The sequence below is a fragment of the Nymphalis io genome, chromosome 2, assembly GCF_905147045.1.
Source record: "Nymphalis io chromosome 2, ilAglIoxx1.1, whole genome shotgun sequence".
Taxonomy (NCBI): Eukaryota; Metazoa; Arthropoda; class Insecta; order Lepidoptera; family Nymphalidae; genus Nymphalis; species Nymphalis io.
In genome coordinates this window covers 295777-320496 of record NC_065889.1, presented here as the reverse complement: position 1 = coordinate 320496, position 24720 = coordinate 295777, and the positions used below count along the sequence as shown (strand labels likewise).

The 24720-nt window shown below is 33.1% G+C and overlaps 5 protein-coding genes across 5 annotated transcripts; 2 read left to right on the top strand and 3 right to left on the bottom strand.

The window, feature by feature from the left end:
* Positions 1 to 58: 58 nt before the first annotated feature.
* LOC126778400 (apoptosis regulatory protein Siva-like) lies at positions 59 to 2071 on the top strand. Its single transcript, XM_050501891.1, has 4 exons — positions 59 to 307; positions 402 to 550; positions 724 to 875; positions 1449 to 2071. Exons 1-4 carry the CDS (start codon positions 199 to 201, stop codon positions 1486 to 1488), a joined length of 450 nt encoding a protein of 149 aa, XP_050357848.1. The 5' UTR covers positions 59 to 198; the 3' UTR covers positions 1489 to 2071.
* Positions 2072 to 2685: 614 nt separating this feature from the next.
* On the bottom strand, positions 2686 to 12275 carry LOC126778411 (cytochrome b5-like). Its single transcript, XM_050501913.1, has 4 exons — positions 12009 to 12275; positions 6986 to 7074; positions 6636 to 6746; positions 2686 to 3192 (listed from the first exon to the last, which is right to left on the bottom strand). The coding sequence occupies exons 1-4, from the start codon at positions 12123 to 12125 to the stop codon at positions 3117 to 3119; spliced, it is 393 nt and encodes a 130-aa protein (XP_050357870.1). The 5' UTR covers positions 12126 to 12275; the 3' UTR covers positions 2686 to 3116.
* Positions 12276 to 14140: 1865 nt separating this feature from the next.
* Positions 14141 to 15336, bottom strand: LOC126778409 (CDGSH iron-sulfur domain-containing protein 3, mitochondrial). The gene is made up of 3 exons (XM_050501897.1): positions 15093 to 15336; positions 14757 to 14989; positions 14141 to 14357 (listed from the first exon to the last, which is right to left on the bottom strand). The coding sequence occupies exons 1-3, from the start codon at positions 15141 to 15143 to the stop codon at positions 14225 to 14227; spliced, it is 417 nt and encodes a 138-aa protein (XP_050357854.1). The 5' UTR covers positions 15144 to 15336; the 3' UTR covers positions 14141 to 14224.
* Positions 15337 to 15462: 126 nt separating this feature from the next.
* On the top strand, positions 15463 to 20065 carry LOC126778139 (cell division cycle 7-related protein kinase-like). The gene is made up of 9 exons (XM_050501554.1): positions 15463 to 15771; positions 15865 to 16090; positions 16170 to 16263; positions 16339 to 16481; positions 16825 to 16942; positions 17046 to 17180; positions 17321 to 17630; positions 17859 to 18022; positions 18262 to 20065. Exons 1-9 carry the CDS (start codon positions 15618 to 15620, stop codon positions 18406 to 18408), a joined length of 1491 nt encoding a protein of 496 aa, XP_050357511.1. The 5' UTR covers positions 15463 to 15617; the 3' UTR covers positions 18409 to 20065.
* Positions 20066 to 20276: 211 nt separating this feature from the next.
* Positions 20277 to 23206, bottom strand: LOC126778368 (protein OPI10 homolog). Its single transcript, XM_050501866.1, has 4 exons — positions 23034 to 23206; positions 22696 to 22948; positions 20832 to 20941; positions 20277 to 20747 (listed from the first exon to the last, which is right to left on the bottom strand). The coding sequence occupies exons 1-4, from the start codon at positions 23070 to 23072 to the stop codon at positions 20544 to 20546; spliced, it is 606 nt and encodes a 201-aa protein (XP_050357823.1). The 5' UTR covers positions 23073 to 23206; the 3' UTR covers positions 20277 to 20543.
* Between the last annotated feature and the right edge of the window lie 1514 nt (positions 23207 to 24720).

The following is a 24720-nucleotide window of genomic DNA, read 5'->3' as shown; positions in this document are numbered from 1 at the left end:
AATTTGTCAGTAGTTTAGTATCAATCAACTGTCAGATTTGTCAATTGACATCAACAATATTATTGTTTATTATGAAAAAGTTTGGTTCTTAAAAACTTGAGGTGAATTTATTTTAGTGGTATTTATTTTATTCTTACCCACGCATTAATTTATCTTAAAATTATTTTTCATTGAGTATTCCGGTTTTGTTGGTCAACTATGGCTAAAAGATCCAATCCGTACTCTGAAGACTTTATTCAACAATGTAAAATGCACGTAGGTCTTAAGCAATTTAACAACAACGAGGACGGATTGCAAAAAGTATACGGTAATAAAACGTTATTTTTCTATGAATTTATTTATTTCTATTACTACTAGTTGTTTCATGCCATGTTATACATCTGAATTTGTATCAATTACAGAAAAAACATTACAACTACTATTCCGAGGAGCGAAGAAAATACAAAATGATATTATACAGAGTTGTGATACAGTGCACGTTGAAAGAAAGGATGGAATGAAACAACTTTTTATAGGCAAAGACGGCAGTTTATTACATTCTGGGAACATGGTAACATTTTTATAATAATTGATTATGCATGATTCTATTTAAGATTTTTCACAGATGATTTTATTGATATTAGACATGGAATTTTGGCTTTTCTTCATATAAAAAAACAATTAAATGAACTTTTATATTAAAACAAAATATAATATATATATATATATATATAACTTTTCTAGAATATGCAGAAGAAGGCAGGAACACATTATTGTGCATGTAATAGGCTTGAGACAAACATTTGTGCTTATTGTGAAATAGCCTTATGTGCCGTGTGTCAGCACCAGTGTGGTATCTGCCAACAATCCTACTGTTCAAAATGTTCCCTAATTGGGTAAGATTAAAAAATTTTTGTTCACTACCAACTTGTCGGTCTTATACCTACACAAACACATTGATTACAATTAAATTACTGAAATCATTAACAACACACAATTATTGACACTGAAGGAAATCATTGTGAATAAACCTGCATGTGTCTAATTTCATTGAAATTCTGCCACATGTGTATTCTATCGACCCACATTGGAGCAGCGTGGTAAAATAGGTACTAATTGAATCGTATGCTTGCTATTATTATAATATTATACATATATTCGCAAAGGACATGTGGGTCATAGGATTTTTTTCTTCAATTATAGTCATTAAAAAACAGCCCGTAAATGCACCACTACTGGGCATAGACCTGAAGTTGAAGGGTTGAACTTGCCCTCGTAAATAAATATTTGACATTTTATCAAGACGTTATTCTAAGGTGGATAATATTTTGATTACTATTTACCATGAATATTAAGACGACCTCTCATTTCCCTTGTTATTTTTATATGGCGATACAAAATTGTATACAAAAGATGTAATCGAAGAAAATTAATTACAATTAATTTAATAAAATATTCTTTATTTCCAGATCTGAGGGCAAAGAAATTTGTGTTTCATGTTACAGATAAAGTTATGAAATAAGCATTAAAATAATATATACCTGTTTTTAGGCTTAGTTTATAATAATAGTTAATGTGATTAACCCGTGGGCTAAGAGCCTTGTGAAGAGGATACCCTTTATTACTGTTTAAGGAAATAGAAATTAAACAATTGCAAGTTAATAAATATACATCATCTTTTTATTATTTTCATATAAAATACATGCCAAACCGCAATCATAATCAAACCCATGTTTTATAAAATTGTCACTGACAAGACATCACAAGTTGTTCAAAATGTAAAATAGACAATGTCAAAATAGCCTTACTTGTAAAGTTAAGCAAAGTGAGTCATAAACAAGTTATTATACTTTGTTAAAATTTAAATTGCAATTATTTTTTCATGTAAATAGATAAAACATAAAAATGTATACTACAGAACTAGTATTGTTTTAATGAAACTGCACAAAAGTGATGATTTAATGGGGCAACATATTGCAACATTTTAACATCAAATAAAGAGATATAATGCAAAAAATATTCCAGTATCAAAGTTGTAAGTATTGTCTTTTTTACGAAAAAATGTAATAAATGTTCTTTCTTATAAATTGTATTTATAAATTGTTTTATTTCCACAAATTTGAAGCGACTTAAGGATTTTGGTTTTTAAAAAATCACACATTTGGGTTAAATTGTATTTTAATATAGATAATACTATTTATATTTTAAATTATAAAATAGCAACACTGTGCAAGTAAAAATCTTTATCTAAACACCATACATAATAATTGACATTAACACGCCATATAAAATTCAGCACCTCATGCGAAAATATAAACACGCAAAACTTACTATTAAACTATTTTCTAAACCAAGTCCCAGCAACACTTAAGACTATAATAATTAAAAAATTGTTTCCACATCGGAGCGTAGCGTACAGGGATAGAGGTGCGACTCGAGCGGCGCCAATTGATTATTCGCACGAAATTAATTTGAAGTGAAAAGATTATGTAATTCTTTTCCGACGAGTAGTAACAAAGTGTTTAAATATATTTTGTTTGTAGTGTAAATATTATTGTGAAGTATGTTGTTACTAACACTCAAATAATAATAATAGGACTTCATATAGATGTAATAAATGCAGTTTTGTACAATATATGTATACATTTAATACTCATTATGAATCTTTTTTATTAAACTATTCATTTAATGAACAATTCAAGCAAAAACGATCGAATGTCGCTTTAATCCGGTAAATTTATGTAAAAAAAATATTTACAATAAATTGTCAATTAAAATCATTTTAATATTACAATATTTGCTGTAAATAACCGACGCTATTATATGAATTTAAAATCATTGGCCGTTAACCGGTTATTGAGACACCACTTTTGTCTTAAAATAAACGATTATTTAAAAAACAATAGCTCAATGCAATCATTGGATAAAAAACACAACTAAAGTCCAAAAGAAAAAGTTTACAAAAAAAATAAGGCACAAATATTTTCAAGCTTCAACTGTACCACTGTAATGGGCATAATAACATTTAATCAAACTTGGCTATACATCCGAAAACTCTTCCGAGTCGAGTTTCCGAATATATGAATTTACTGCATAGTATGTTTGTACATATATTACTATAGCCATCGTAACCGAGACTACAAGAACAGGTATCGGTACAGCAGCGTCGCCGCCACGCCGAGCAGCAGCGGCACCATCCACGAGCCCCACGAACTGTCACCAATGCAAACATATAATTATAATAAAATAATACTGTAAGGTTGTGATATTCATATATAAGGTTGTGATAATACAATTCTATTTTTACTGCTCGTCACGACAAAAAAAGTGATGTTAGCACTTAACAAACAAATACAACTTGGAAATGTTTAAATAATTATGAGGATGGAAGAAATAATAGGAAGAATGAGTAAAATAAAATATGGTGGTGAGCAATTTCACCTGCGCGTTACTGTTTTAAATTATAAACTTTTTGTTCACTCAGTCGTAACGTACGTAAGTATTGATAATACTTAAATTATAATAGTGAGATAATTCTTGTGTCGATAAGAACAACTTGCAGAGATAACAATATAATTATGTCTGTACCAGTAACATTAAAACATAAAGTATTATCATATATAACTGACTAGTTTCCGCCTTCGACTCCACCCGCGTGTGAGGGTGTCCGTGGCTGACAACGAGCATGCATTTCCGTTATAATCGATTGAGTAACTACGCACAGACGTGAAGCGAAACTAACTCGCTTTCGCATTTATAATATTAGTTAGGATTACTGAGTAAACATTATTTTAAAAAACTTAAATTGCATGCGCGAATGCAACTTTGAATGCCAATTAATAATCTGGATAATCGATTTATTTTTAACGAGGAAGTCAACATACAAAGTGTTTGTACGTACATACGCCACACACGTGTATCGCCATTTTGTTCTATCAGAAACTATAATTAGTTAAACGTAGTGTCCTAACACTTAAACTAACGCTAAACTATACTTCTAGTACATTTCACTCAATAAAAAAGTTGTAATTTATAGTAAAAGCAGTGGCATAGCACGGGGAGGCGGAGGTCGGAAGAAAGAAGGTATATGCAATATTATCAATGATTTTTTTTTTTTTTTAAATACGAGTTTTTAGTTTATATGTCATAAAAAATTTCATTTTCACTTTTTTGGTTAGTGTTTCAATAAGTTTTTTTTTACAATGCTCCATTTTTTTATAACAAAATCTAAAGCTCAGGCGTTATATAAATTATATATATAGGTTTTATAGAAACGGAAGCGAAATCCGCGAAAAAGTGTAACCATTGCATTTTCCTTTCGGTTCTTCTCGATAGAATTTAGTTTCTAAGCCTGTGGTAAATTTAAGTTATATTTTAAATTGTAAAATGGCGATTTAAGTGCTTGAATGAGTACATTATAATCGGATTTTTTGTATGAATCAACAAATGCTTAATACAATTTTGAACAAGGGAAATGTTTATACATCCCAAGGTAATTTGTTTCTCTTTCGATTGAATACATTGTTCAATTTGTTATCACATCCGGTCATCATAGCCAATAACGCCACGACGCCCCCGCCGACGTCTTACAAGATCTTAAGAACCGTGTAGACTATACGAGTATATAGCATGTAACACACTTCACTTAACACCAAACTCTCTGTCTTGATCACAATCGTTTGGAACCTTTGGAAACGTCAATGTTGCACATTGACGTTTCCAAAGGCAACCGGCACTTGGGTCCGTGTAACGATAGAGGATCCGATCGTGTGTCGATTATGATTCAAATAAATAAAATATTTTATCATAACTTGCTTTATTTCAAAACGATTACAATCAATATTCCAATCACCGCTATTCTATCTAAGTACATTTATGTATATAAATCAATAGCACATAACGTTAAGTATATAAACAGCTACAGCTGAATACAACAATATACAAATATTATATAGCTTCATTATGGTTAACTTCATTTCTAACTACAGCGTCGATATCAACTACACTACGAACACTGAGAAGCAATGATTGTTGTAAAAGCAATATTTCTATAATTTATTACAAAGGAGATCATTTCGATTAGCACGCCAGTTTAACGCATTCGACTAAATATATCATTAAGAACAAGTACAATATGTTTTATAAATAAATATGTTAATTATATAGGAATACATTACATTGTAAGTATAAATAGCTCCGCTACACAATACGCTACGCAATAATGTATAAGCGGAAGGAACAGATCTTGATATCACATTTCAGTTATAATATTTGGTATCGGCTTAAGTACACAGTGAGCATGACGCTAACGTTACACAGGTCCGTGTGCCGGTGGTCGTGGAAACTGCAGTTGGAATGATAATAGCGTCGCTGTCGACAACGAACTACAATTTATAGTACATCCCGAGATATAAGTGACGTCCTACAATTGGTCAAGTGTCATATGTTACCAAGCGGTCACTGACAGATAGGATCGGACACCTATTCACAGTTTGGAATATGTTACATTTAAGTGTACATAGTTCTATTTCAAATGCGATAAATACTATTCATTTATATCCCAGGATACACCCTACAATATATTACAACATAATATATAACATTAAACATCCTCTAACGGATTTGTACAAATATAAATAAATAACTGTCTCATCACTTTATTATGGATTGGTATGGATTTATTTTAGATACGTTTTGATATATCTGTACAATCGATAACATTACCTACACGATACTTGTCCGTCCGATTATAATAATAAACAATAAATTGTATGACAACATTATGTAAAGTTTATTTTTGTTTTATTTTTTTGCATAAAAACGGTGACTTGCTTGTTTCCAAAAAAGCATTGTACTAAAATGTGCATATATAAAATGGTATTTAAAAAATAATATAATTATCGTTTGACTTCGTATATTTAAAACTTAAATCTCGATTTATTTTTAAAAATATATTTTAAATGGTAACGAGTTTAATACAAACTATTGAGTTTCTTGCCAGTTATCTTGTAGATAATCCAAATTTCGTACTGTTGCCAGCTAACTCATACGTTGGCGTGTTTGTCGTTCTATTGATAGAATTTTGATGAATATTATTGATAATGTATTCAAAGAGATTCAACGTGTACACTTTAGTGGTTACTGTATCAATGTTATCTTAGACATGACCTCAGACGTGAGACGTATGGCGACTTACTTGCTCGCTACGAATATTCTTTTGTTTGGACTATTATTACATATATTACTTATTTATTGCTTATTAATTATAAATATATATATATATAGTTTCGATATATATATCGAAACTAACTTTTTGCACGTGTTGAATGGTAAAATAAAGGCCGAATAGGAACAGAAAAGAACGATACGAAATAAATCCTTGTGGGTGAGATTCGTAAAGAAAAAAGTTCCTACGGTTTGGCGTTTTTTAAACTTATAATTTATCTTAGCCTTACAATGCTGCTTATCTCGACTAAATCATCTAATTAAAAAAATTGTAATAGCTTCATGTGGCGACTGACGTTAGCGTACTAGCCAATAGCCTACATTTGGTCCTATACTCATATGATAGTTAGCGTCGACTAGTGGTACTAAGCGAGTGCAAGTGATGGTAATAGATGGGCGAGTGTCTGGTGGAGTTCTAGGCGACTACGCACTTGCCCTGCTCCTGTTGCTGGTCGTTGTTCCACTGCGGAGAGAAGGACGCCTTCGCCTGCGTGCGGTCCGCTTCCACCAACTCACCAATTTTGTATTTCTTCATCAGGGATCTGGGTTGCGATAAAATTACAGCATATATCTTTTATTACATATTATAAAGGATTGTTGGTTTAATTTTATGTGTTATATCGCGAAAATTTTAGACTTGAAATATACAGGATATTATTATATGTTTAAAATAAACGTCCTTAATTACACGTACATACATATAATTACATCATTCAATAATTCTTATTAACAAAGCTATTTTCCTAAACAAAATTCATTCAATTTTATTTGAACTTTCTACCTGGCGTCGGAACTGTGGCTGACATCTTCGAAAGGCTCCGTCGCGTCTTGTCCCGCCAGTTCTAAGAGCACCTCTTCACCCCCGGGATGCTAGTAAGAAAAGAAAATCTTGAGTAATTTAGTTAATTATTTGATTGTTTCTTTTTTACTTATTCTGGTACATAGACGAATATATTTTCTTCAGTACTGGAGTTAAAAGTTCGTTTCCCATTGACAATGCCTGTATTTATGGTTTCTTCTACAGTCACAGCCTTGAATATTTTAAGGACATATATGTATTATTAAAATCAACTCGTAGCACAGTATTTATCATCTAATTTGTTTTTTTTTATACACCTATTGGTGAAGGACATTAGAAATGTTAAAACTGGGGCCAAAAAAGGCCGTGCATGCGTTCTCATCGAATTGTGAGAGTAAATGTTGACCACTATAATATTGTTGGCTGGTCTCTCATGAGAATGGCTGCCGTCGAGAACATCAACATATCTATATTTAAATATATATGACCAAATCCTTAATTCTTCTCGTGTAAATTCGGCTGGGTATTGGGTACAAAAATAAAATCCATTGGGTAAGTGTAATATTATATTATACGTATTATTTTAAAGTCCATCTATACTAATATTATAAAGAGGTAAAGTTTGTGAGGTTGTAGGGGGTAATCTCTCGATCTACTGAACCGATTTTGAATAAGCATAATATGAAGCATATGTCTTACTTTTATATTTAAGTCACAAAAAGTAGTTTTTTGTATTAAAAAATAATTTGAAAAAAACAATTATGAAATCTTATCAAAATAAGTAAACTTATCGTCTCAAGTGCTTAGAACAAAAGACTTTTCCCTTATACTGCATATAATTCGGACGAATGGTTAAAGAGATTATACGACATAGGTATTGAACCGCGACCGTGTCGTAATCTATTGAATGATATTTCTATTAGACGGTTTTTTTAATATACAACAAGTCAATCTATTTACAAATAAATTGCTTAATCACCAAGGAAATTTTATTTAGATAAAATTCGTTTTTTTTGTATGTTTTGGTTGCATAGTTTAAGATATAATTTAAAATATCAAATACACGAGACAATTTTACTAATGTTCGGCCAACGATACTTTTGGCAGTCAGGAAATAAATCATAGTACTCAGTACTAACCGAACCACACTCATAATTTCATCACAAGTAAAAATGTTTACCGCCCAACGAAGTGGGCACGGGTCAGCTAGTTATATATAATATAGTGGTAGCACTTGACGATTCATAAGTACTTCTAAAGGTCTATTTGAATAAAAATATTTTGACTGCATTAGTACAAAACGCTTTTTATTTAGTTTGAATTATGTAGCAGAAGTGTTTTAAATAATCTTTTAAAAATAGGGATAAGTAGAATTAAACATAATATAGTTGCACAAAAGCATAGTTTAGGTTTTAATATGAAATAGACATAACATGATGAGTCATAACATGGTTGTCTTGAAAAACTTTAAGGATTTAAGTTTTATTTAAATGTCGGCAGGGATATACGTATTATGACTGTTATTATTTTTCAATTCAATTTAAATACGGCAAATAAAAACAAATGATCACCACCAAGCACTTCATTAAACGCATTGTATAACGTTGTACCTTGATATGAATTGCGTATTCAACACACTTACAGACTTGGTATTCCAAGTAGAGGAATGGATAATAAAATATAGCAGCGATGAGGTCGTTTGAGAGGATCGGGCGCGCTGGAATTTTCCAATAACATTCCGGACCGGGACATAAATGCGAAACCTCATTCCACATTTAAATAATAATTCTGGCACGCTCCATGGGTCCCAGCTTTACTCGCTAAATTACTATATTAACATCGGTCGATTACTAACAAATGATGTTCCTTAAAATATTACCATTTATATGATATAAATAATTTTATTAAAATATTGGCTTTTATATTATTAATCAGGTCATCTATGGTCGAATAAAATATAATTTTATATTTCCGTTATTTTACCTGATATAGGCACAAGTGACGCTACATACATTCAGAAGTTTCAATTGTTAACTACGCATTGATGCATTGATGAACTGTATAAGGAACATCTCTTACAGTACTTACCAATGTATATGGGAGTGGTGACCACTTTCATTTGAAATACAAAAAAAAACTAATCAAAAGAACTAAAAAATAGTTTAACTGGAATTAACACAGCGAGGTGTTTTTTATTGAAGTAAAGGTCGGTGTCCTAGTTCAATCTGTTTAATTATTCGTAAATAAAGTAGAACATGGCTGAAACAATGTTTCGCCAGCTAACCTATCTTTGTAACAACAAATTCGGTTAAACTGATATTTGTATCATTGTACCATAACAATGCAATTCATAACTTTTACATTTTTTTGAGTACATGTTAATCAAATTTATACAATCCGATTAATAGACGACGCATAAACGCAGTAGAACAATACTGGAAATTTATATTACTCTTATTTACATTTCAGTACACTTTTGTGAAGGCTTATATGAAATACTTCTTCTTAACTCTACGCATACTTGCAAAAAAGACCAATGATGTATTTGGCGAGTTATTTAATTTGGTAAGCGAAATATTCATTTTCTATGAGTACATAATTATAATATTAAGCAATTTATAATTGTAATTGTTTATTATAATTACATTAAGAAGGTAATTAAGGTCACATTCCCACATAACTAAGGTTTTGGTTATTCATTTTTAGTATATTAGCTTGAGAATTCGGTTAAAAATGAACAATCCCTCAATATTTCAATTGTTTGTTTTACAATTAGTAGAATAAATTTGCAATTTTCTCTATAATTATTGTTTTATAAATGAAATTATACACTATTTAGCTACTACCCAACTCTTCTTTGCTCGGGTAGAGTAACGGTCTTATAAAACATTTATTGAACGACCAACACACAAAGAGAACTTCTTTGTTCCTGGTACCCTCTCGGGTGTACGCAGAACAACTCAGCAAAGCGATCAATCATTTTCAATGAGCATCGTAATATTCCAACAAATTTATACGAAACATCAATGAAATATACCTTCCTCATAAATCACCGTGTCCATTAGTGAAAACGTATGAAAATACGTTTCGGAGTTTTTGAGTTTATCGCTATCTATTTGGGACTTAAGTAGCGATAATGAAATCACTTTTTTGCATAAAATTAATTTTCGCCCGCATGTTGGGGTTGGACAGATATTAGATATAAAAAAGCCGCGTATGTCCTCTCTTAGGGTGCAAGCTTAGTTCATATCAAATTTTATCACAATCGATTCAGTTTCATCAATTCACTAACGAATTTTTAACAACAGTATAGATTACTAATGCTAAGTTTATATAAAGAAATAAAATTTATTTATTTATTCAGTCTATCTATTTACAATATGGTATTTACAAATTAACAGTTCAAGTTTATTTTCCTTACATATTTGTTTACCACAATTTTATTCATACAAATAACAATAAGCAATAAAAAGTGAGATTAATATGTAATTAACTTTAATTTATTTTTAATTATCGATCAATTAATACCTTATGAAATACACATTGTAACTATTAATGTGCAACTCACAGGTACAATTTTAATTGTTCTATTATTAGGACACAAATTTACAATTGACTTAATTATCAAGAATTATTTATTTTATGAATTATATTTGCTCTATCATACAAACACCTTATTATTAGTAATCAATACTATAATATACAAAGGCAAAAGTCACTCCTTCCATCTGTCTGCCTGATTTTACAACTGAACTGATTTTGATGATATTTGGTATGAAGCAAGCTTGAGCTCAGGACTGTGCTACTTTTTTATACCTAACACCTGTCCCCTTCAGCTTGTGAAAACCATCGTAACCGTAACAGCCTGTGAATGTCCCACTGCTGGGCTAAGGCCTCCTCTCCTCTTTTTGAGGAGAAGGTATTGGAGCTTAATCCACCACGCTGCTCCAATGCGGGTTGTGAAAACCAGTAAAGGATAATATATTTAAAAAAAAATACTCTATTAATTTAAATGAAAATATATTATGTTATCTGAACAAAGTTATTTTTTTTTAATTGGTAATTGTTATCAGTTTATGTTAATGCTATGCATAATTATCACATTTCCAAACCAAAAAAACAATTAATTATCTTAAAAATTCAAAAACACCCCTGCTCCAAATGAATTGTTGAATTTATAGCCAGTGTCACTCAGCATGATGTACAGATTCTTATGTAAATAAAGATACATTTAAATCGGTTCATGCCTTTAAGAGTTATGGTGGAATGAGTAAACTCAAAAATGTCAATACACACTCCTTTTTGGGCAGTTGTGTAAACACATTTAAGTGCCTTGCCAATATGAATTGTACAGTTATTACTGTACCCACAAATAAGTCCGAACTAATTACATTTATATAAAAGATTAAAAAAAAGATACTTTTCAGTTATCTATATTGGTTATAAGTAATTCAATCCATTCTTTTTTTATTTTTACTTTTAAATCTTAAATACATATTGCTATTTTTGAACATTAATTATTTATAGACTTAAGTATTCTAACACATTTATTACAAGTATATATGTCTCATTACCTGAATGTACTACCCACCCACTTATGATTCACTTAGAAATTTAATTAGACGTTATTTGTTTAAAAGTTCTCTCAATAAATGTGAAGATGTATGTAATCTTAATTTTAAGCTAAATATTTGTAATTAGTATTTTGATAAAAACTTGTACATAGTTATTCTATTATAATCTTGTATAACACCTCTTTCAGTATTGAAATGGTCTTGTATCTAATATCGTGTACATTATTCATCCAATATACATAATAAATAAATATAACAAGGACCCCTAGACAATTAACTTAAAATTATAAATATGTATTTCTTTTATAATAATTTGATATTTTTGAAAAAATAATTAAGATATTTTACAGAGTCCCTCTTTGTAAGACGTTGATATTTGTAAAGGATAGCAATTTTTATGTTAATAATAATGACATGTATAAAATACATACCTCATCTAGAAACTTTGTAACATCATATACACCATTGTGGATGATAAGTATCGCGTCTTCACGAGAGTTGCGGCTTTTAAGTTCATCTCTAGTAAATAATTTTACTTCGTCGCACATGATATAAAAATAGGTTCCAAGTACTACAAGACTAGAGTCAGTGACCACTTGAACAGAAGTGTTGAATGTTCAACTCAGTAAACACGAGTATTAACTGTTGAGTGTTCAGAACTTTACGATCCGATTTCAAAACCGAAGTGTCATGCTCATGCCATGTCATGATAAATCAAGATGGTGTCAAACTGTCAAAAATCTTGTCATTGTGAAAGTCACAGCTAACTTATTTTTTTAGTTGCCAGTTAACATAAACATCTAATATTTTATTATAGACAAATATTAAAAAAATGTGATTATTTTTAAAACATTTTACGCCAGATAAGGAAAAAAAAATAAGTAACTTTCTTTTTGAATAAAAAAGAAATCAGGAAGATTTAAAAAAAAAGTTGTTTTTTTTATACTTAAATAATCTTTAAATGATTATAATAACATGTATGAGAAAATTATGATTATATAATGTAAACTTTTTTTTTTAATAAGCAAATAAATTTGGGCGCTTTCGTATAATTTCTGCTCCGTCCGAGTTTGGACTGTGACGTCACTTCACCCATTGCGGGCGATTCTTTTGCTGTACGCGCGTTGATAATTTCGTATTTATTTTATCCCTCTTTGTAATTTGATGCCCCAAATACGTTCTTTCACTTATAATTAGAACGATTATTAATATATTATTTTAAGCTAAAATAAGAGCAGTATTTTCACGTAGACTAACAAATAATCTACCGAAAGTTGATCTTATGATTGCGGATTCTTTCACAAATCGTAATATATTAGTCCGAACGGACTAATATATTACGGACTTATAGCTGTACGTAAGGACGTACGGCTATAAGTCCGTACATACTCTTCATGTTGAGATACAAGTGCTTTCCGCTTTCGATAGAAGATAATATCGATATAGAATATGATATACATTTCCTATATTTTAATTTTAATATGCCATAAATATAAATATGCTAGTCATTAATATGCAGAAAAAGCGGATATAAAAACGATAAAAAAAGCGGAGGTGATAACACAAAGCCTTGTGGAACACCAGAATTGACGAATATTAAGTAAGAGCATGCACCGTCGACAATGACCTTGATGGTCCGATCTGGCAAAATTGGTGATCCAGTTGCATTATTCCTTGGGCAGCCCAATCAAAGGCTTTTTCTATGTCCACACTAACTGCCAATTTTGTTGCAGTTGAGTCCAAGAGGTAGTCTCTTAGACTCAACTGACCTATGTTTACCTGACCGATGGGGTTTCAGCCCATTAATAAGCCTATTTGAATAAAGAATTATCTGATTTCATTTGTATCATACGTACTATATTAGACTACATATTTGACTTTCAATTAAACATAATATGGTAAAAATCAATTTCAGTGGGTCACAGTCATTAAAGTTTTTTTTAACGTATACCGTTGATGATACGGCGTTGTTCACACATTATCTTCAAGATTAACAATAAACTTGAGATAAACATAAAATACATTTTTCATAGATACAAACTCGTCATAAGAGTTAACACTATCGCTATTCAACGTATCAAGGACGTATTACGAGCATTCTGAATTATGTATATATTAAACGAATAAATAAATATAAATAATAGCAAAGAAATAACTAGCCTGTAAAAACAAATTATTTGATCCTTAAACTAAAAACTTATAAATACGACAAATTTTACAACTAAGGTAGTTAGTACCTTACCGTAGGTACCTTAATCACGAAAATATCTACTTGTTTTTGTTGATAATATATATAAATGGAAAAAGTATTTTTCCCGAGTTCTATTTGTTGAATTAGTATGCTATGGTATAAATGTATGAAAGTTTTTTTTTATACTAACTGAAATATCAATAAAAACAAGAGTAATGCGAAAATACAGGCGAAATTGTATGGGCGAGCGAAGCGAGCGACGTTGGGCGATGTGACGTCACGCGTCTATCAGTCGCTCCAGAAAAAATCATTTTTGCAGATCTTCTTCCTAATTGCATTTGTGTCGTCAAGGTGCAAATAAAAAAAATGTAATTAGATAAAATGTAGGTTTACTCAAAAACTACATACCTATTATAACTATATCTACATTAAAGTAAATTTTATTTTATGGACCATCTACAATCTGATGGTTGTTGCTTCTTGTATTTCCTTCTGTTTATGTGTCCCATCACAAAATGGTCTATGTTTAGTCTGTTTGCAATTGCATAGCCAATATTCTTTTGTTCTAGCAACTTGAAATTTTATGGGTCTAAAAATAAAAAAATAATTATACAATTATATGAAATCTTACATGAGTATTTTTGTCAGAATTATAACAATAAAACACACCTACATAAATACACCAGTAAAATTATTTAAAAGGAATAAAACCATCTGCATGGACTGAGCGTACATAATTAAGTCTTATATTTCAGTCAGGACAAATAAATAATAATTAATTAAGTGCTTTCAGCATTTCTTTATACAAATTATTCTTTTACTGTCAATGCAATTCTTGTGGTCTTCTCTTCAATTCATATAAAAATAAACATTAAAGTTTGAATTAGCAGAAAATGTAATAGTAATCCTTTTTAGAATAAATTATTATTTATATCTCATATACTTTACTTTAGTTTTGAAACGGATCACGGATATAAAATATATTTACCTTTGAGTTATTTTAAGATAAACATCTTTATGTGTACCATCACACAGCGGTTGTGACTTGGAACGCCCACAAAGGCACCAGTGGTAAGTCTTACCTTCTTCCAATACTAACTTAAATGGTTTTCTGTCATAAACAATGCCATTATTTTGTTGATCATTAGCTGAATATATCTGTTTTAGAACATTTGTTGGTATCTCTGGCTTAGGGGCTTTGGTCACATATCCTGACTGAAACTAAATAGAAAGGAAAGTTATTAAGGTAAATGTAAAAACTCGATTTTATTGTCGGTCAGTCAATTAAATATAACCTTATTGCTAGATATCTTAAGACACTAACCGATTTGATGCAATAGCTCACTATGTTAAGTTGTGGTCTTCTCGAAAGCATTTTTTACTTGGTTATGAAAGAAATTCTTTGAAAGAGTTTACCAAAGTTAATGTTTGATTTCAATATTCGTTACCAATGTTTTCCTGTCCTAAGTGGATCTTAAAAAATAAAATGATTTATTTAATCTTAAGCATAAGTTGAAATTACGAAGTGACTATTTGACAAATATCATAATACACAGCTGTTTACCACAGACAGAATACAGCTAAATAATTTAACTTTGTGTACAGTTCATGGATAGACTTTCAGTAGACAATTTTTTTTCTATTTTGTCTATTAAACTAAAGTACTAAACTAAACGTCACTGAATCAATGAGATTATACGACTGACGTCAACATTGTTTTCTTTTAAATTTTCGTTCTTAATTTTATTTTGTTAAATTATTTATCGATGACTGTGTGGTAGAAGAGAAAGCTTTTGTTTTGCACCATTTTGTAGAAATATGATATATTGATATTTTAGTTATTTGAATTATGTCGAGAATACGTGGAATAGAGGCTAAAGTGCTAAAAATACACAAGGACTACAAGGATTCATTACACAACTTAGAAACTCGGAAAAATAAAAGTAATAAAGCCAGTAAAAAGAAAACAGAATCTTCCCTAAGTTACAAAAACGACGTAGAAAGTAAGTGAATACAGCCTTAAATTATTTTTGTTTTTTTAATGACATTAATATTTGAAGGTTAATTTCGTAAGCGCTTGTGTGTATTATTTTTAGAGCTTCAAATAAATGAGCTGTTGTATAAACTGCCAAAGCTAGATACAATATTCGACGTACATCGTAAAATTGGCGAGGGAACGTTTAGTTCCGTATATCTGGCTTCTTTAAAACAACACGCAGGACTATCCGATGGTCAAAAGTCATGGTTTGCAATAAAACACTTGGTGCCCACCGCGCATCCGGCCCGGATCGAGCACGAGCTGAGATGTCTTCAAGACATGGGGTAAGGATTATTTGTTAAATTATATGTCTTGGTTAGTGTAAAAGTGTTTATGTATGTGTGTATGTAAATTTGGTTTCAGAGGAAAACATAATGTGATAGGAGTCGAACTGTGTCTGCGGAATCTCGACACTATTGTATTTGTGATGCCTTATATACCTCATAAAAAGTTTTCTGTAAGTATCTTTTTTGTATAAACTATTCTGACCACACAAGAGAGTCACTAATGTACCTTTAATTTCCATGACTAGGAATATGTTGGAGATATGGATGCTAAGGAGGTGCGGCAATACATGCGGGCACTAATGGTGGCTCTGCGTCATGTGCACTCATTTGGCGTCATTCACAGAGATGTTAAGCCCAGTAACTTTCTTTATGATAGAGAAAATAAAAGGTAATTAACATTTTTTTTAATGATTATTGTTATTTTTGAATTTGTCTGCAACTATTGGAAAGATCATATACAGATGAACATACAAATTACAACCTCTATCAGAGAGAATAAATTGTTTTTGCAGTATTATATTATACACAGTAAAATAATAATAATTAAACATTCTCAATTAATAATGCTGGCATTCTAATGGTCATTTCATGGAGAATGTTTATTTATTATTTTTAATTATTTTTTTTAGTATAATACCATACATGTATGTTAACACACTCAATAGTATTATTCTTGCAATATTTAAATACAATTGTGATTTTTATAGTAACTTTGGCTGTGTGATGCGCAGGTACTTATTGGTGGACTTTGGTCTAGCACAACGCGTGTGGACTCGTGAGGAACCCCCCGCCGCGCTGCCGCCGCCCGCGCACGTCGCCACAGTGGCCTGCAAGCGACCCCGGGACGAGGTAATAGAAATCAAAATGTTAACTTGACACAAACAATTGACATGAGGATACTTTGAAAATGTTTGTTTTTGGTCATGTTTGCTGATGACTTATTCCGTTTCAGGACGATTTGACCCCAAACGCTAAGAGGATGGCCTTAGATTTGTCTGTTCGTGCGAAGTGCAGCAATGTCATCGCCCCGGCGCCAAATCGAACGGTTTTACCGAAAGTTCAAATTCCTAGACAGAATATAACTAAGGTATTACAATGTGATATTTTTAAATGTTCGGAAGAATACATAACATGTCGCATTACACGTCGTCGAGTTATGTGCTGTACAACTATTCCTGACTGAGGGATAATTGAATGAGCATTATAGAAGGAATGTAACGTCCTCAGAACCCTCCGCCGGCGCACGCGGGCGAGCGCTGCCCGTGCGCCAACGTGGGCGGCGTGTGCGGCGCGTGCGCGGCGCGCGTGGCAGCGCGGGCGCCGCGCGCCGGCACGCAGGGCTTCCGGCCGCCCGAGGTGCTGCTGAAGAGCCCGCGCCAGGGCACGGCCGTGGACACGTGGGCGGCGGGCGTGGTGCTGGCCAGCCTGCTCACGGCGCGCTACCCCTTCTTCCGCGCTGGGGACGACGTGTCGGCGCTGGCGGAGCTCGTGGACCTGCTGGGCACGGAACCGCTGCAGCGAACGGCCGAGGCGCTAGGTGGGGCTCGACCGTTTCTACATCTCATAGAATGTCTTCGAGAATATAGAGAGCCTTCGAACGGACCGTAGTCCTGCGAGGTGTTAGCTTTTAGGCCTGAATGGAACCTGCGACGTAGCTGGTGGATTTGGATTTGAAATGTGAGAAATGACCAGTCCGAGAAAGACGTCGGACGACATGAGGACCGTGTGAGGCTGACTGAGCCCGACTCACTCGTTTCTGATGCAGGTCGGCGAGTGGTGACTTCGGCGCAGTGGCGCGGCCTGTGCCTGCGCAAGCTGGCGGAGCGGCTGCGAGGAACGGCGCGTACGACGTGTACGGTTCCGGGGCCCACCTGCCCGCACTGCCGCCTACCTTTGCCGCAGTGCCTCTGTAGAGATGAATCTAAACCAGTATGTTTTATATTTTTTCCTTCTAATCTATACGGCAATACCCGGTACGGTTTGACTGTACATCATGACAGCGAGGAAATCACATAGTTGTTGTTTCTGAATTCACTTCCATCACTTTTGAATTGGAATTTAAATCCTGTCGGGATATGAGAGTGCACCTGTGTTGTAGTCTCTTACTCATATATTATTTGCGTTATCGCGATTGGAGATAGGAATGAATAAACAGACGTGCCCCCCAGGCGGACGCCTTCGACGCGTCGGCGACGGTGGCGGGCTTCCCGGACGCGGCGTTCGCGCTGCTGGCGCGCCTGCTGGACCCCGACCCGCGCTCGCGGCTGTCTGCGCCCGCGGCGCTGGCGCACCCCTTCCTGACGGGGGACGATTAAATGTATTAGGCTAATTTAGTAACAATTTTAGCTCAATCTTATTGACAGTGTTACCTAAAGACTAAGCGTATTTACAAATTGATTGTAACTTTTAAATTAAATGAAAATATCTTGGAACAATATTTTTGATAGCCATATATTAAAGTAGGCCGATACATATGTTTTATAAATTTACTACCACTTTCGAGGGAACGCCCGTGGGGGAGGGGGATGTCTCGCGTGGACGAGGCCAATGCGGCTGTGAACATTTTATCTCATTTGAGAGAGTAACATAGGTCTAAATGTTTAAAATATCCTATTTTTAGGATGTACAAAAATTTCTTTGATGTTGGTAGTGTGAACAGTTGTGCTTAAATCATAACTTATTTAAAAGACTGCCTTAATGGACTCGCTATAAAAAATAAACTATGTATCCCATTCCATTACTAAAATCTTATTTTTGCTTCTCAAATTCTTAATTAAAAAAAAATAAAGCTTTAAACATTGCAAATTATTCTTTATGGACATAATAGGATGAAATCAATATTAATATGACTTTAAATGGAATGAGGTATTCATAAAATGTATATTTGTATACTTCTTAAATTATAATTAACAGTCTTTTTTTTAATAACAGCATGTTAATGTCCCACTATAGGAGATCCAGGCCAGGGTCTCCTCTATTGGAGATGGTTTTCTTTTTCCATTATTCTGCAAATATGGTCTTGTACTGCTGTTCCAAATGTAATTTATTTTAATGTGAGAACACTTTTGAGATTAAATATATTTTTTTTGTAAAATTGTTAACTTTGTTTAGGGTAATTGTTTTTTCAGATTATAAATATAGGACTTAGTTTTTGTATATCTCAGCCATTGTTCGAACTTACTATTGTCGTATTAAAAAACAAAGCTGTAAGAACAGATTTGTATTTTGTTTTAAATAAGTGCAATTCTTACTGTTTTGTCTTCTAATAACATGCTCTTAGCTGTTATCTTTGATTGGTTTTTTTTGAGACAAATCTCTTAATTATTAAATGTAATTTATTTTTCTGGTTTTGCAAACTGCGACTTTTTCATTAAAGTCATTGTTAATTAGTTATAAAGAGGATCTCAGAGCTTATTTTAGTTTAAGTACAAAGTCAGTTTGTTTTGTTACTGTGAACAAACTGTACTGATCACATTGGGTAAAAAGTGGAAAAGTGATTCTGAGCCTTTCTTGGCTTACACTATGTGATCAGGTTAGTAATTGATGTATGTTGAGACGGCCCTCACCCATTGTAAAGGAGTGATGGAGCATGAATTCAATTTAATTGATAATCATACTTTATTTTGATTTTGTATTAACACATTTTAATAATTTTAAACCAGAATTGCAATGATGCTCTTATTTTTTGGCTTCCCTCCCTTTGTGGTGGCTCGAGCAGGTGCTCCTCTCTCTTTCTGCACTGGAGCTGGTCCTGAGTGTATGAATAAAACGGGAAACTGACTGAATTTAATATTATGACTATTGTTTAAACATACAAGGAATGATTTTATGTACTTTGTCAATGCAATATTAACAATAGTCATTGAAATGAGATTTTCAAGAGTAAAGTGCCTTGGAACTGTGTTCCCTAGAACTACATTACCTCATTTGTTACTATTCACTTGTGCAATACATGTTTATATTGACAACTCACACCTGTTTTACTTAATCAATCCTCAAATTCTATACAACAATAGCACTGTGTTATGGACTTATTACAACTATATTAATTAAAAGCCATCTTACATGAATATTTATTAATATTACATATAAATATTATTTTTGCATAACACTTATCCCACAGTAAATATAGTGTCATACATTATGAATTAATGTTTGTATAGTGAAACAAAATAATTAGTTAACACATTTTATTAGTGAAGTTTTCACTGAACACAGGATAATAATTTTAATTTCATAGCTCCTCTACATGTTCTTTCATATCATATAAAATTCAAGCAATCATTAAAGCTTATTAAATAAAAATATTGAAGCAGCCAAATACAATGGAGTTAAAAAACAATCATTGCTTAGAATGTTAAACACTTATTGAGAACTTCACCAAATCCCCAAAATAGTTGTATTGTAAGGTGATGATTTTGACAACTGAGAAGTCCATGTCAGAACAACACTAATTGCTTTTCCAGAAGTTAGGGTTCTGCTGCAACCGCCTTTCAAAGTTTTGGTACCAGGTGTGCAAGGTGTTGAGAGGTATGTATGAGACACCAGGAGTAGGTGTCATTTGATCTTGAGTAACAGAGAATGATGCTACAAAATTAACTAAATGTTCCAACATCTTTTGTGCAAATGTGACATACGAATGTACCTGTTGTGCCTGTAACAAGACATGTTTTGATTATGTAAACTGTACACAGTATATAATATTAAAAATGATTTAATATTTTTATTTTGGCTTTACCTCGGAGTTTGGAAGGAGTTGAGCATTTGTTTCTGGTTCTATAGAAATTCCAATCTGAGCATTATTGCAGATTTGTTGTTGGCCAAAAGCACTCATAAATTTGTTTTCACCTTAAAAAGTAAAATAATAAATCATCACCAGTCCATCTAATACCAGTCTTTTTATATACCTATATATATATATATATATATATATATATACACTGGCCGCCAAAAAAATCGACCCACCCGTATTTTTTTACTTACAAAGTTGTTATCTTAACTATGCGACGACCTAGGTGGATTGTTTTACTTATGGGACATACATTTAACATTTTATTACCCACTTGATATTGATTTGGAGGAGTTGTAAGTGTTATTGAGGATATTTGGAATATTTTTAAAGTATTGATAAGAAAACGTTACTTTGTGCACAAAGTGCATGGTTAGTTTATTTCCAGTTCTTAACGCGGAGTCATCTCGGTTCGATGTTTATTATTGATTAAGTGTATGAAACTTTGTTGAAACAATAATTTTAATAAGTTTAAACATAAAAAATGGATACTACTGAAGCAGAAGCTGCTCAAGTCGTAGCTCTTATTCATGAGGGGTTAAGTCAGCGAAATGTGGCTAGAACACTAAAATTAAGTCGTTCAGCGGTGCGAAGAGTGTACAAACGCTACTTGGAGACTGGGGAGTATCGCCGGAGACCAGGATCTGGCAGGGGGCGTGTCACGAACCCGACCGATGACCGTTTTATTGGTTTGACGTCTTTAAGAAACCGACACCTTTCGGCTGTTGACGTTCAAGGTAGACTCCGAGAAAGTCGTGGAGTGTCTGTGAGTGAAAATACTGTAAGAAGAAGACTTCGAGAGCAAAACTTAACCTCTCACAAGCCAGCAACAGCACCAAAACTCACAACATCCCATCGACAAGCAAGACTACAATTTGCTAGGCAGCACGTCGATTGGACACTGGACCAATGGGAGACAGTATTGTTCAGTGATGAAAGCCGAATGTCTCTAGTAGGCTCTGATGGACGACGTAACGTCATGCGAAGGCCAGGAGAACGCTACTCTCAGTGTTGCATTCGAGAAACAGTCCGATTTGGTGCTCCACCACTGAGAGCCTCCGCTCTACAATGTTTTGGAGAGGTATTTCTTTGACGGGACGCACAGAGCTGGTTTTTTTCCGTAATCGTGCTGTTAATGCTGAAACTTACATAACGGACATTCTGGAGCCTCATGTGATGCCTTAGGCTGGGTATATTGGGGATAATTTCCAACTTATGCACGACAACGCACGACCTCACGTCGCTAGAATTGTTAAAGACTATCTCAGGGAAGTCGAAATTCCAGTTATGCAGTGGCCAGCCAATAGTCCGGGCTTAAACCCGATAGAGCACCTCTGGGACCAGCTAAAACGTACGGTTCGAGCACGAAATCCAATTCCAGAAACCGTGAATCAACTGGAAGCTGCCCTAACTGAAGAATGGCAACGGACCCCACAGGAAGACAATAAAAAGCTAATCAGGTCACTTAATAGGCGTATGCAGGCAGTGATTAGGTCAAGAGGAGGAAACACTCCCTATTAAAGTAAGATTTAGGCACCCAAATTTAAAAACAAACGGCATAATCGTTTTGTACACAAAAAAACAAAATTGCGTAAAATTTTGTGTTTTCGTGTTTTGTCACATATTTACCTAAAAACCTATTTTTTGCGCACTATTTCTGTTTTTGTACAATCCTACAATTGCATTTTTTCATTTTCAATCTTAAAAATATAAATATGTGGTAGTTTAAAACCATACGATAGCTTTTTTACAAAAAATGTAGGTGGGTCGATTTTTTTGGAGGCCAGTGTATATCACTTTACCAGAAACTTACTAGATAGTTCATGAAGTTTTTTCAAATTAGATATCTTAAATATAGCTGAGGGTTTGGCGTTGGAAATGTGCCCTAAAGGTTGCCAGTTAGGAGGCGCGTTAGGGTCTGGCCAGCTCCAGTAGACCACAGCGACCGTGCCAACCGGCAGTGGCGTCGTCCCTGTCAGAAATACCACCGCGTGGTTTATTGAGTCTACATCCAGAATAGTTGTGATAAGACTCGTTTCAGACACAGGCGTAAAATCTGTCTGTACCTTGAGAGAAAATAGAGGGATAGATTCAGGCATGGTATTCGTAATTAAAAATAATTTGAGTGTAAACATTGTGATTTTTACTTACTAGTCGTCCTGACACAATCAAACCAAATATATTAGCCATTTAGATCTAAAAATTAATACGTCTTTATACTTATGTAAAAGATATTAAGTTTGAATTCTGTTAAAAAGAAAAATAACATTTAATTCTAGAAAGAACTTCACATTTCGATGCTACTTGCAGGAAAAATGCATCAATAAAAGCTAAACGTCAAATTAAATGTCATTTTCACAGGCTATCAATTTTTATTGTCATTTTTCCAGTATAGTAAATTAATAGTTATTTATTTAACAATTCATATTTTTTTATATATTTGTTACTTTGCTGTACAATGTACATAGCTCACAAATGACAATAATATTATATTCTATCTAATCAGATACTATTTGGTCTACTATAAAATAATCTTATGTACCTGTATGCTTAATCATAAATCGATTGTTATTGTAGGTAAAATTAATGAAATAATACTAATAAATTTTTAATGCAACATATAAACAATTGGTATCTATAACCTACATATTGGCTGTATTTCCCTTTTGGCTCGTCGTGTCACATGTGCTGCGACATTTACTCCAAAATATTTATGAGGATTGCTTATAATATTATTTAATTACGTTTTATAATTTATATTTTACAGAATCACTTGGATTACTCACTACAGTAAAGCCTGTAAATATTCACGGATGGGCTAAGACCTCTTATTTTATGCAGGATTCGAATTAAAAAAAAAACGTTTAAATGAAATATATCCATAAAATAACTCAGCAATTAGCAGAGTAAATCAAGATTCAAAAGAATATGTTTATCATTTAGGAACTAGTAAAATAATATAACTCATATAGGCTTTCCCTAAGAAAAAGTAACTATTTAAACTTTAAAGCTTCGATGCTTACGTCACAAATAACTTAAAATTCTAATTATTAATGCAACTCTATAATGTAGACTGATGGTGAAGTCAAAAACTGATTATAAAATGAACTTTTTTAAAAACAAATTACATTTACATGAAATCACATAGACAAGTTGACAAGGTAAATATGAATGTAAACTGTAAGCATTCAATCTGAAAGCCAATTATATTAATAATTAAGAGCTATTTTAAGAACAAACTCGAAACACGACAGTGGAATCAGAATGTGATTTGCGTTTCGCGAGATTGATTATAATATTGCAGGATACACACATCGATGTATCACCGTATGTCGATTTAGGGTCCGTTCACACAGACCGGCTCGGAGAGGAGAGCAGATTTTTATCACGTTGGAAACAGTGTTTTGAGTGATTGTAGTAAAGTTTATTTTTGCATTTGCACCTTTTTTGTCATTAAAAATGCCTGAACGCGCTTCGTGTGAAGTAATAAAAGGAGCCGACCGGCTCCGCTTGCGTGCTCTTTCTCGCTCGCACCCGCTTTCAGATCTCTTCCAGCCGGTCGATGTGAAATAGTTGGCGGCTCCGCTCCGGCCAATTCCAAGCGTATACGACCCGGTCTGTGTGAAAAGAAAAAAGCAGGCCGATGCTCTCCGAGCCGGTCTGTGTGAACGGACCCTTACATTTCACGAGTAACATACGAAATCACTTCTTAGTTCTTACAGAATAGCGCTGCAGTAAATTCTGTACTTGACATCAGTTAATTATGTTTCATCAATTTAATTTAATAAAAAGTATTTTAATGAGCACTAATATATTTTATTGCCTTAAAATTAACACA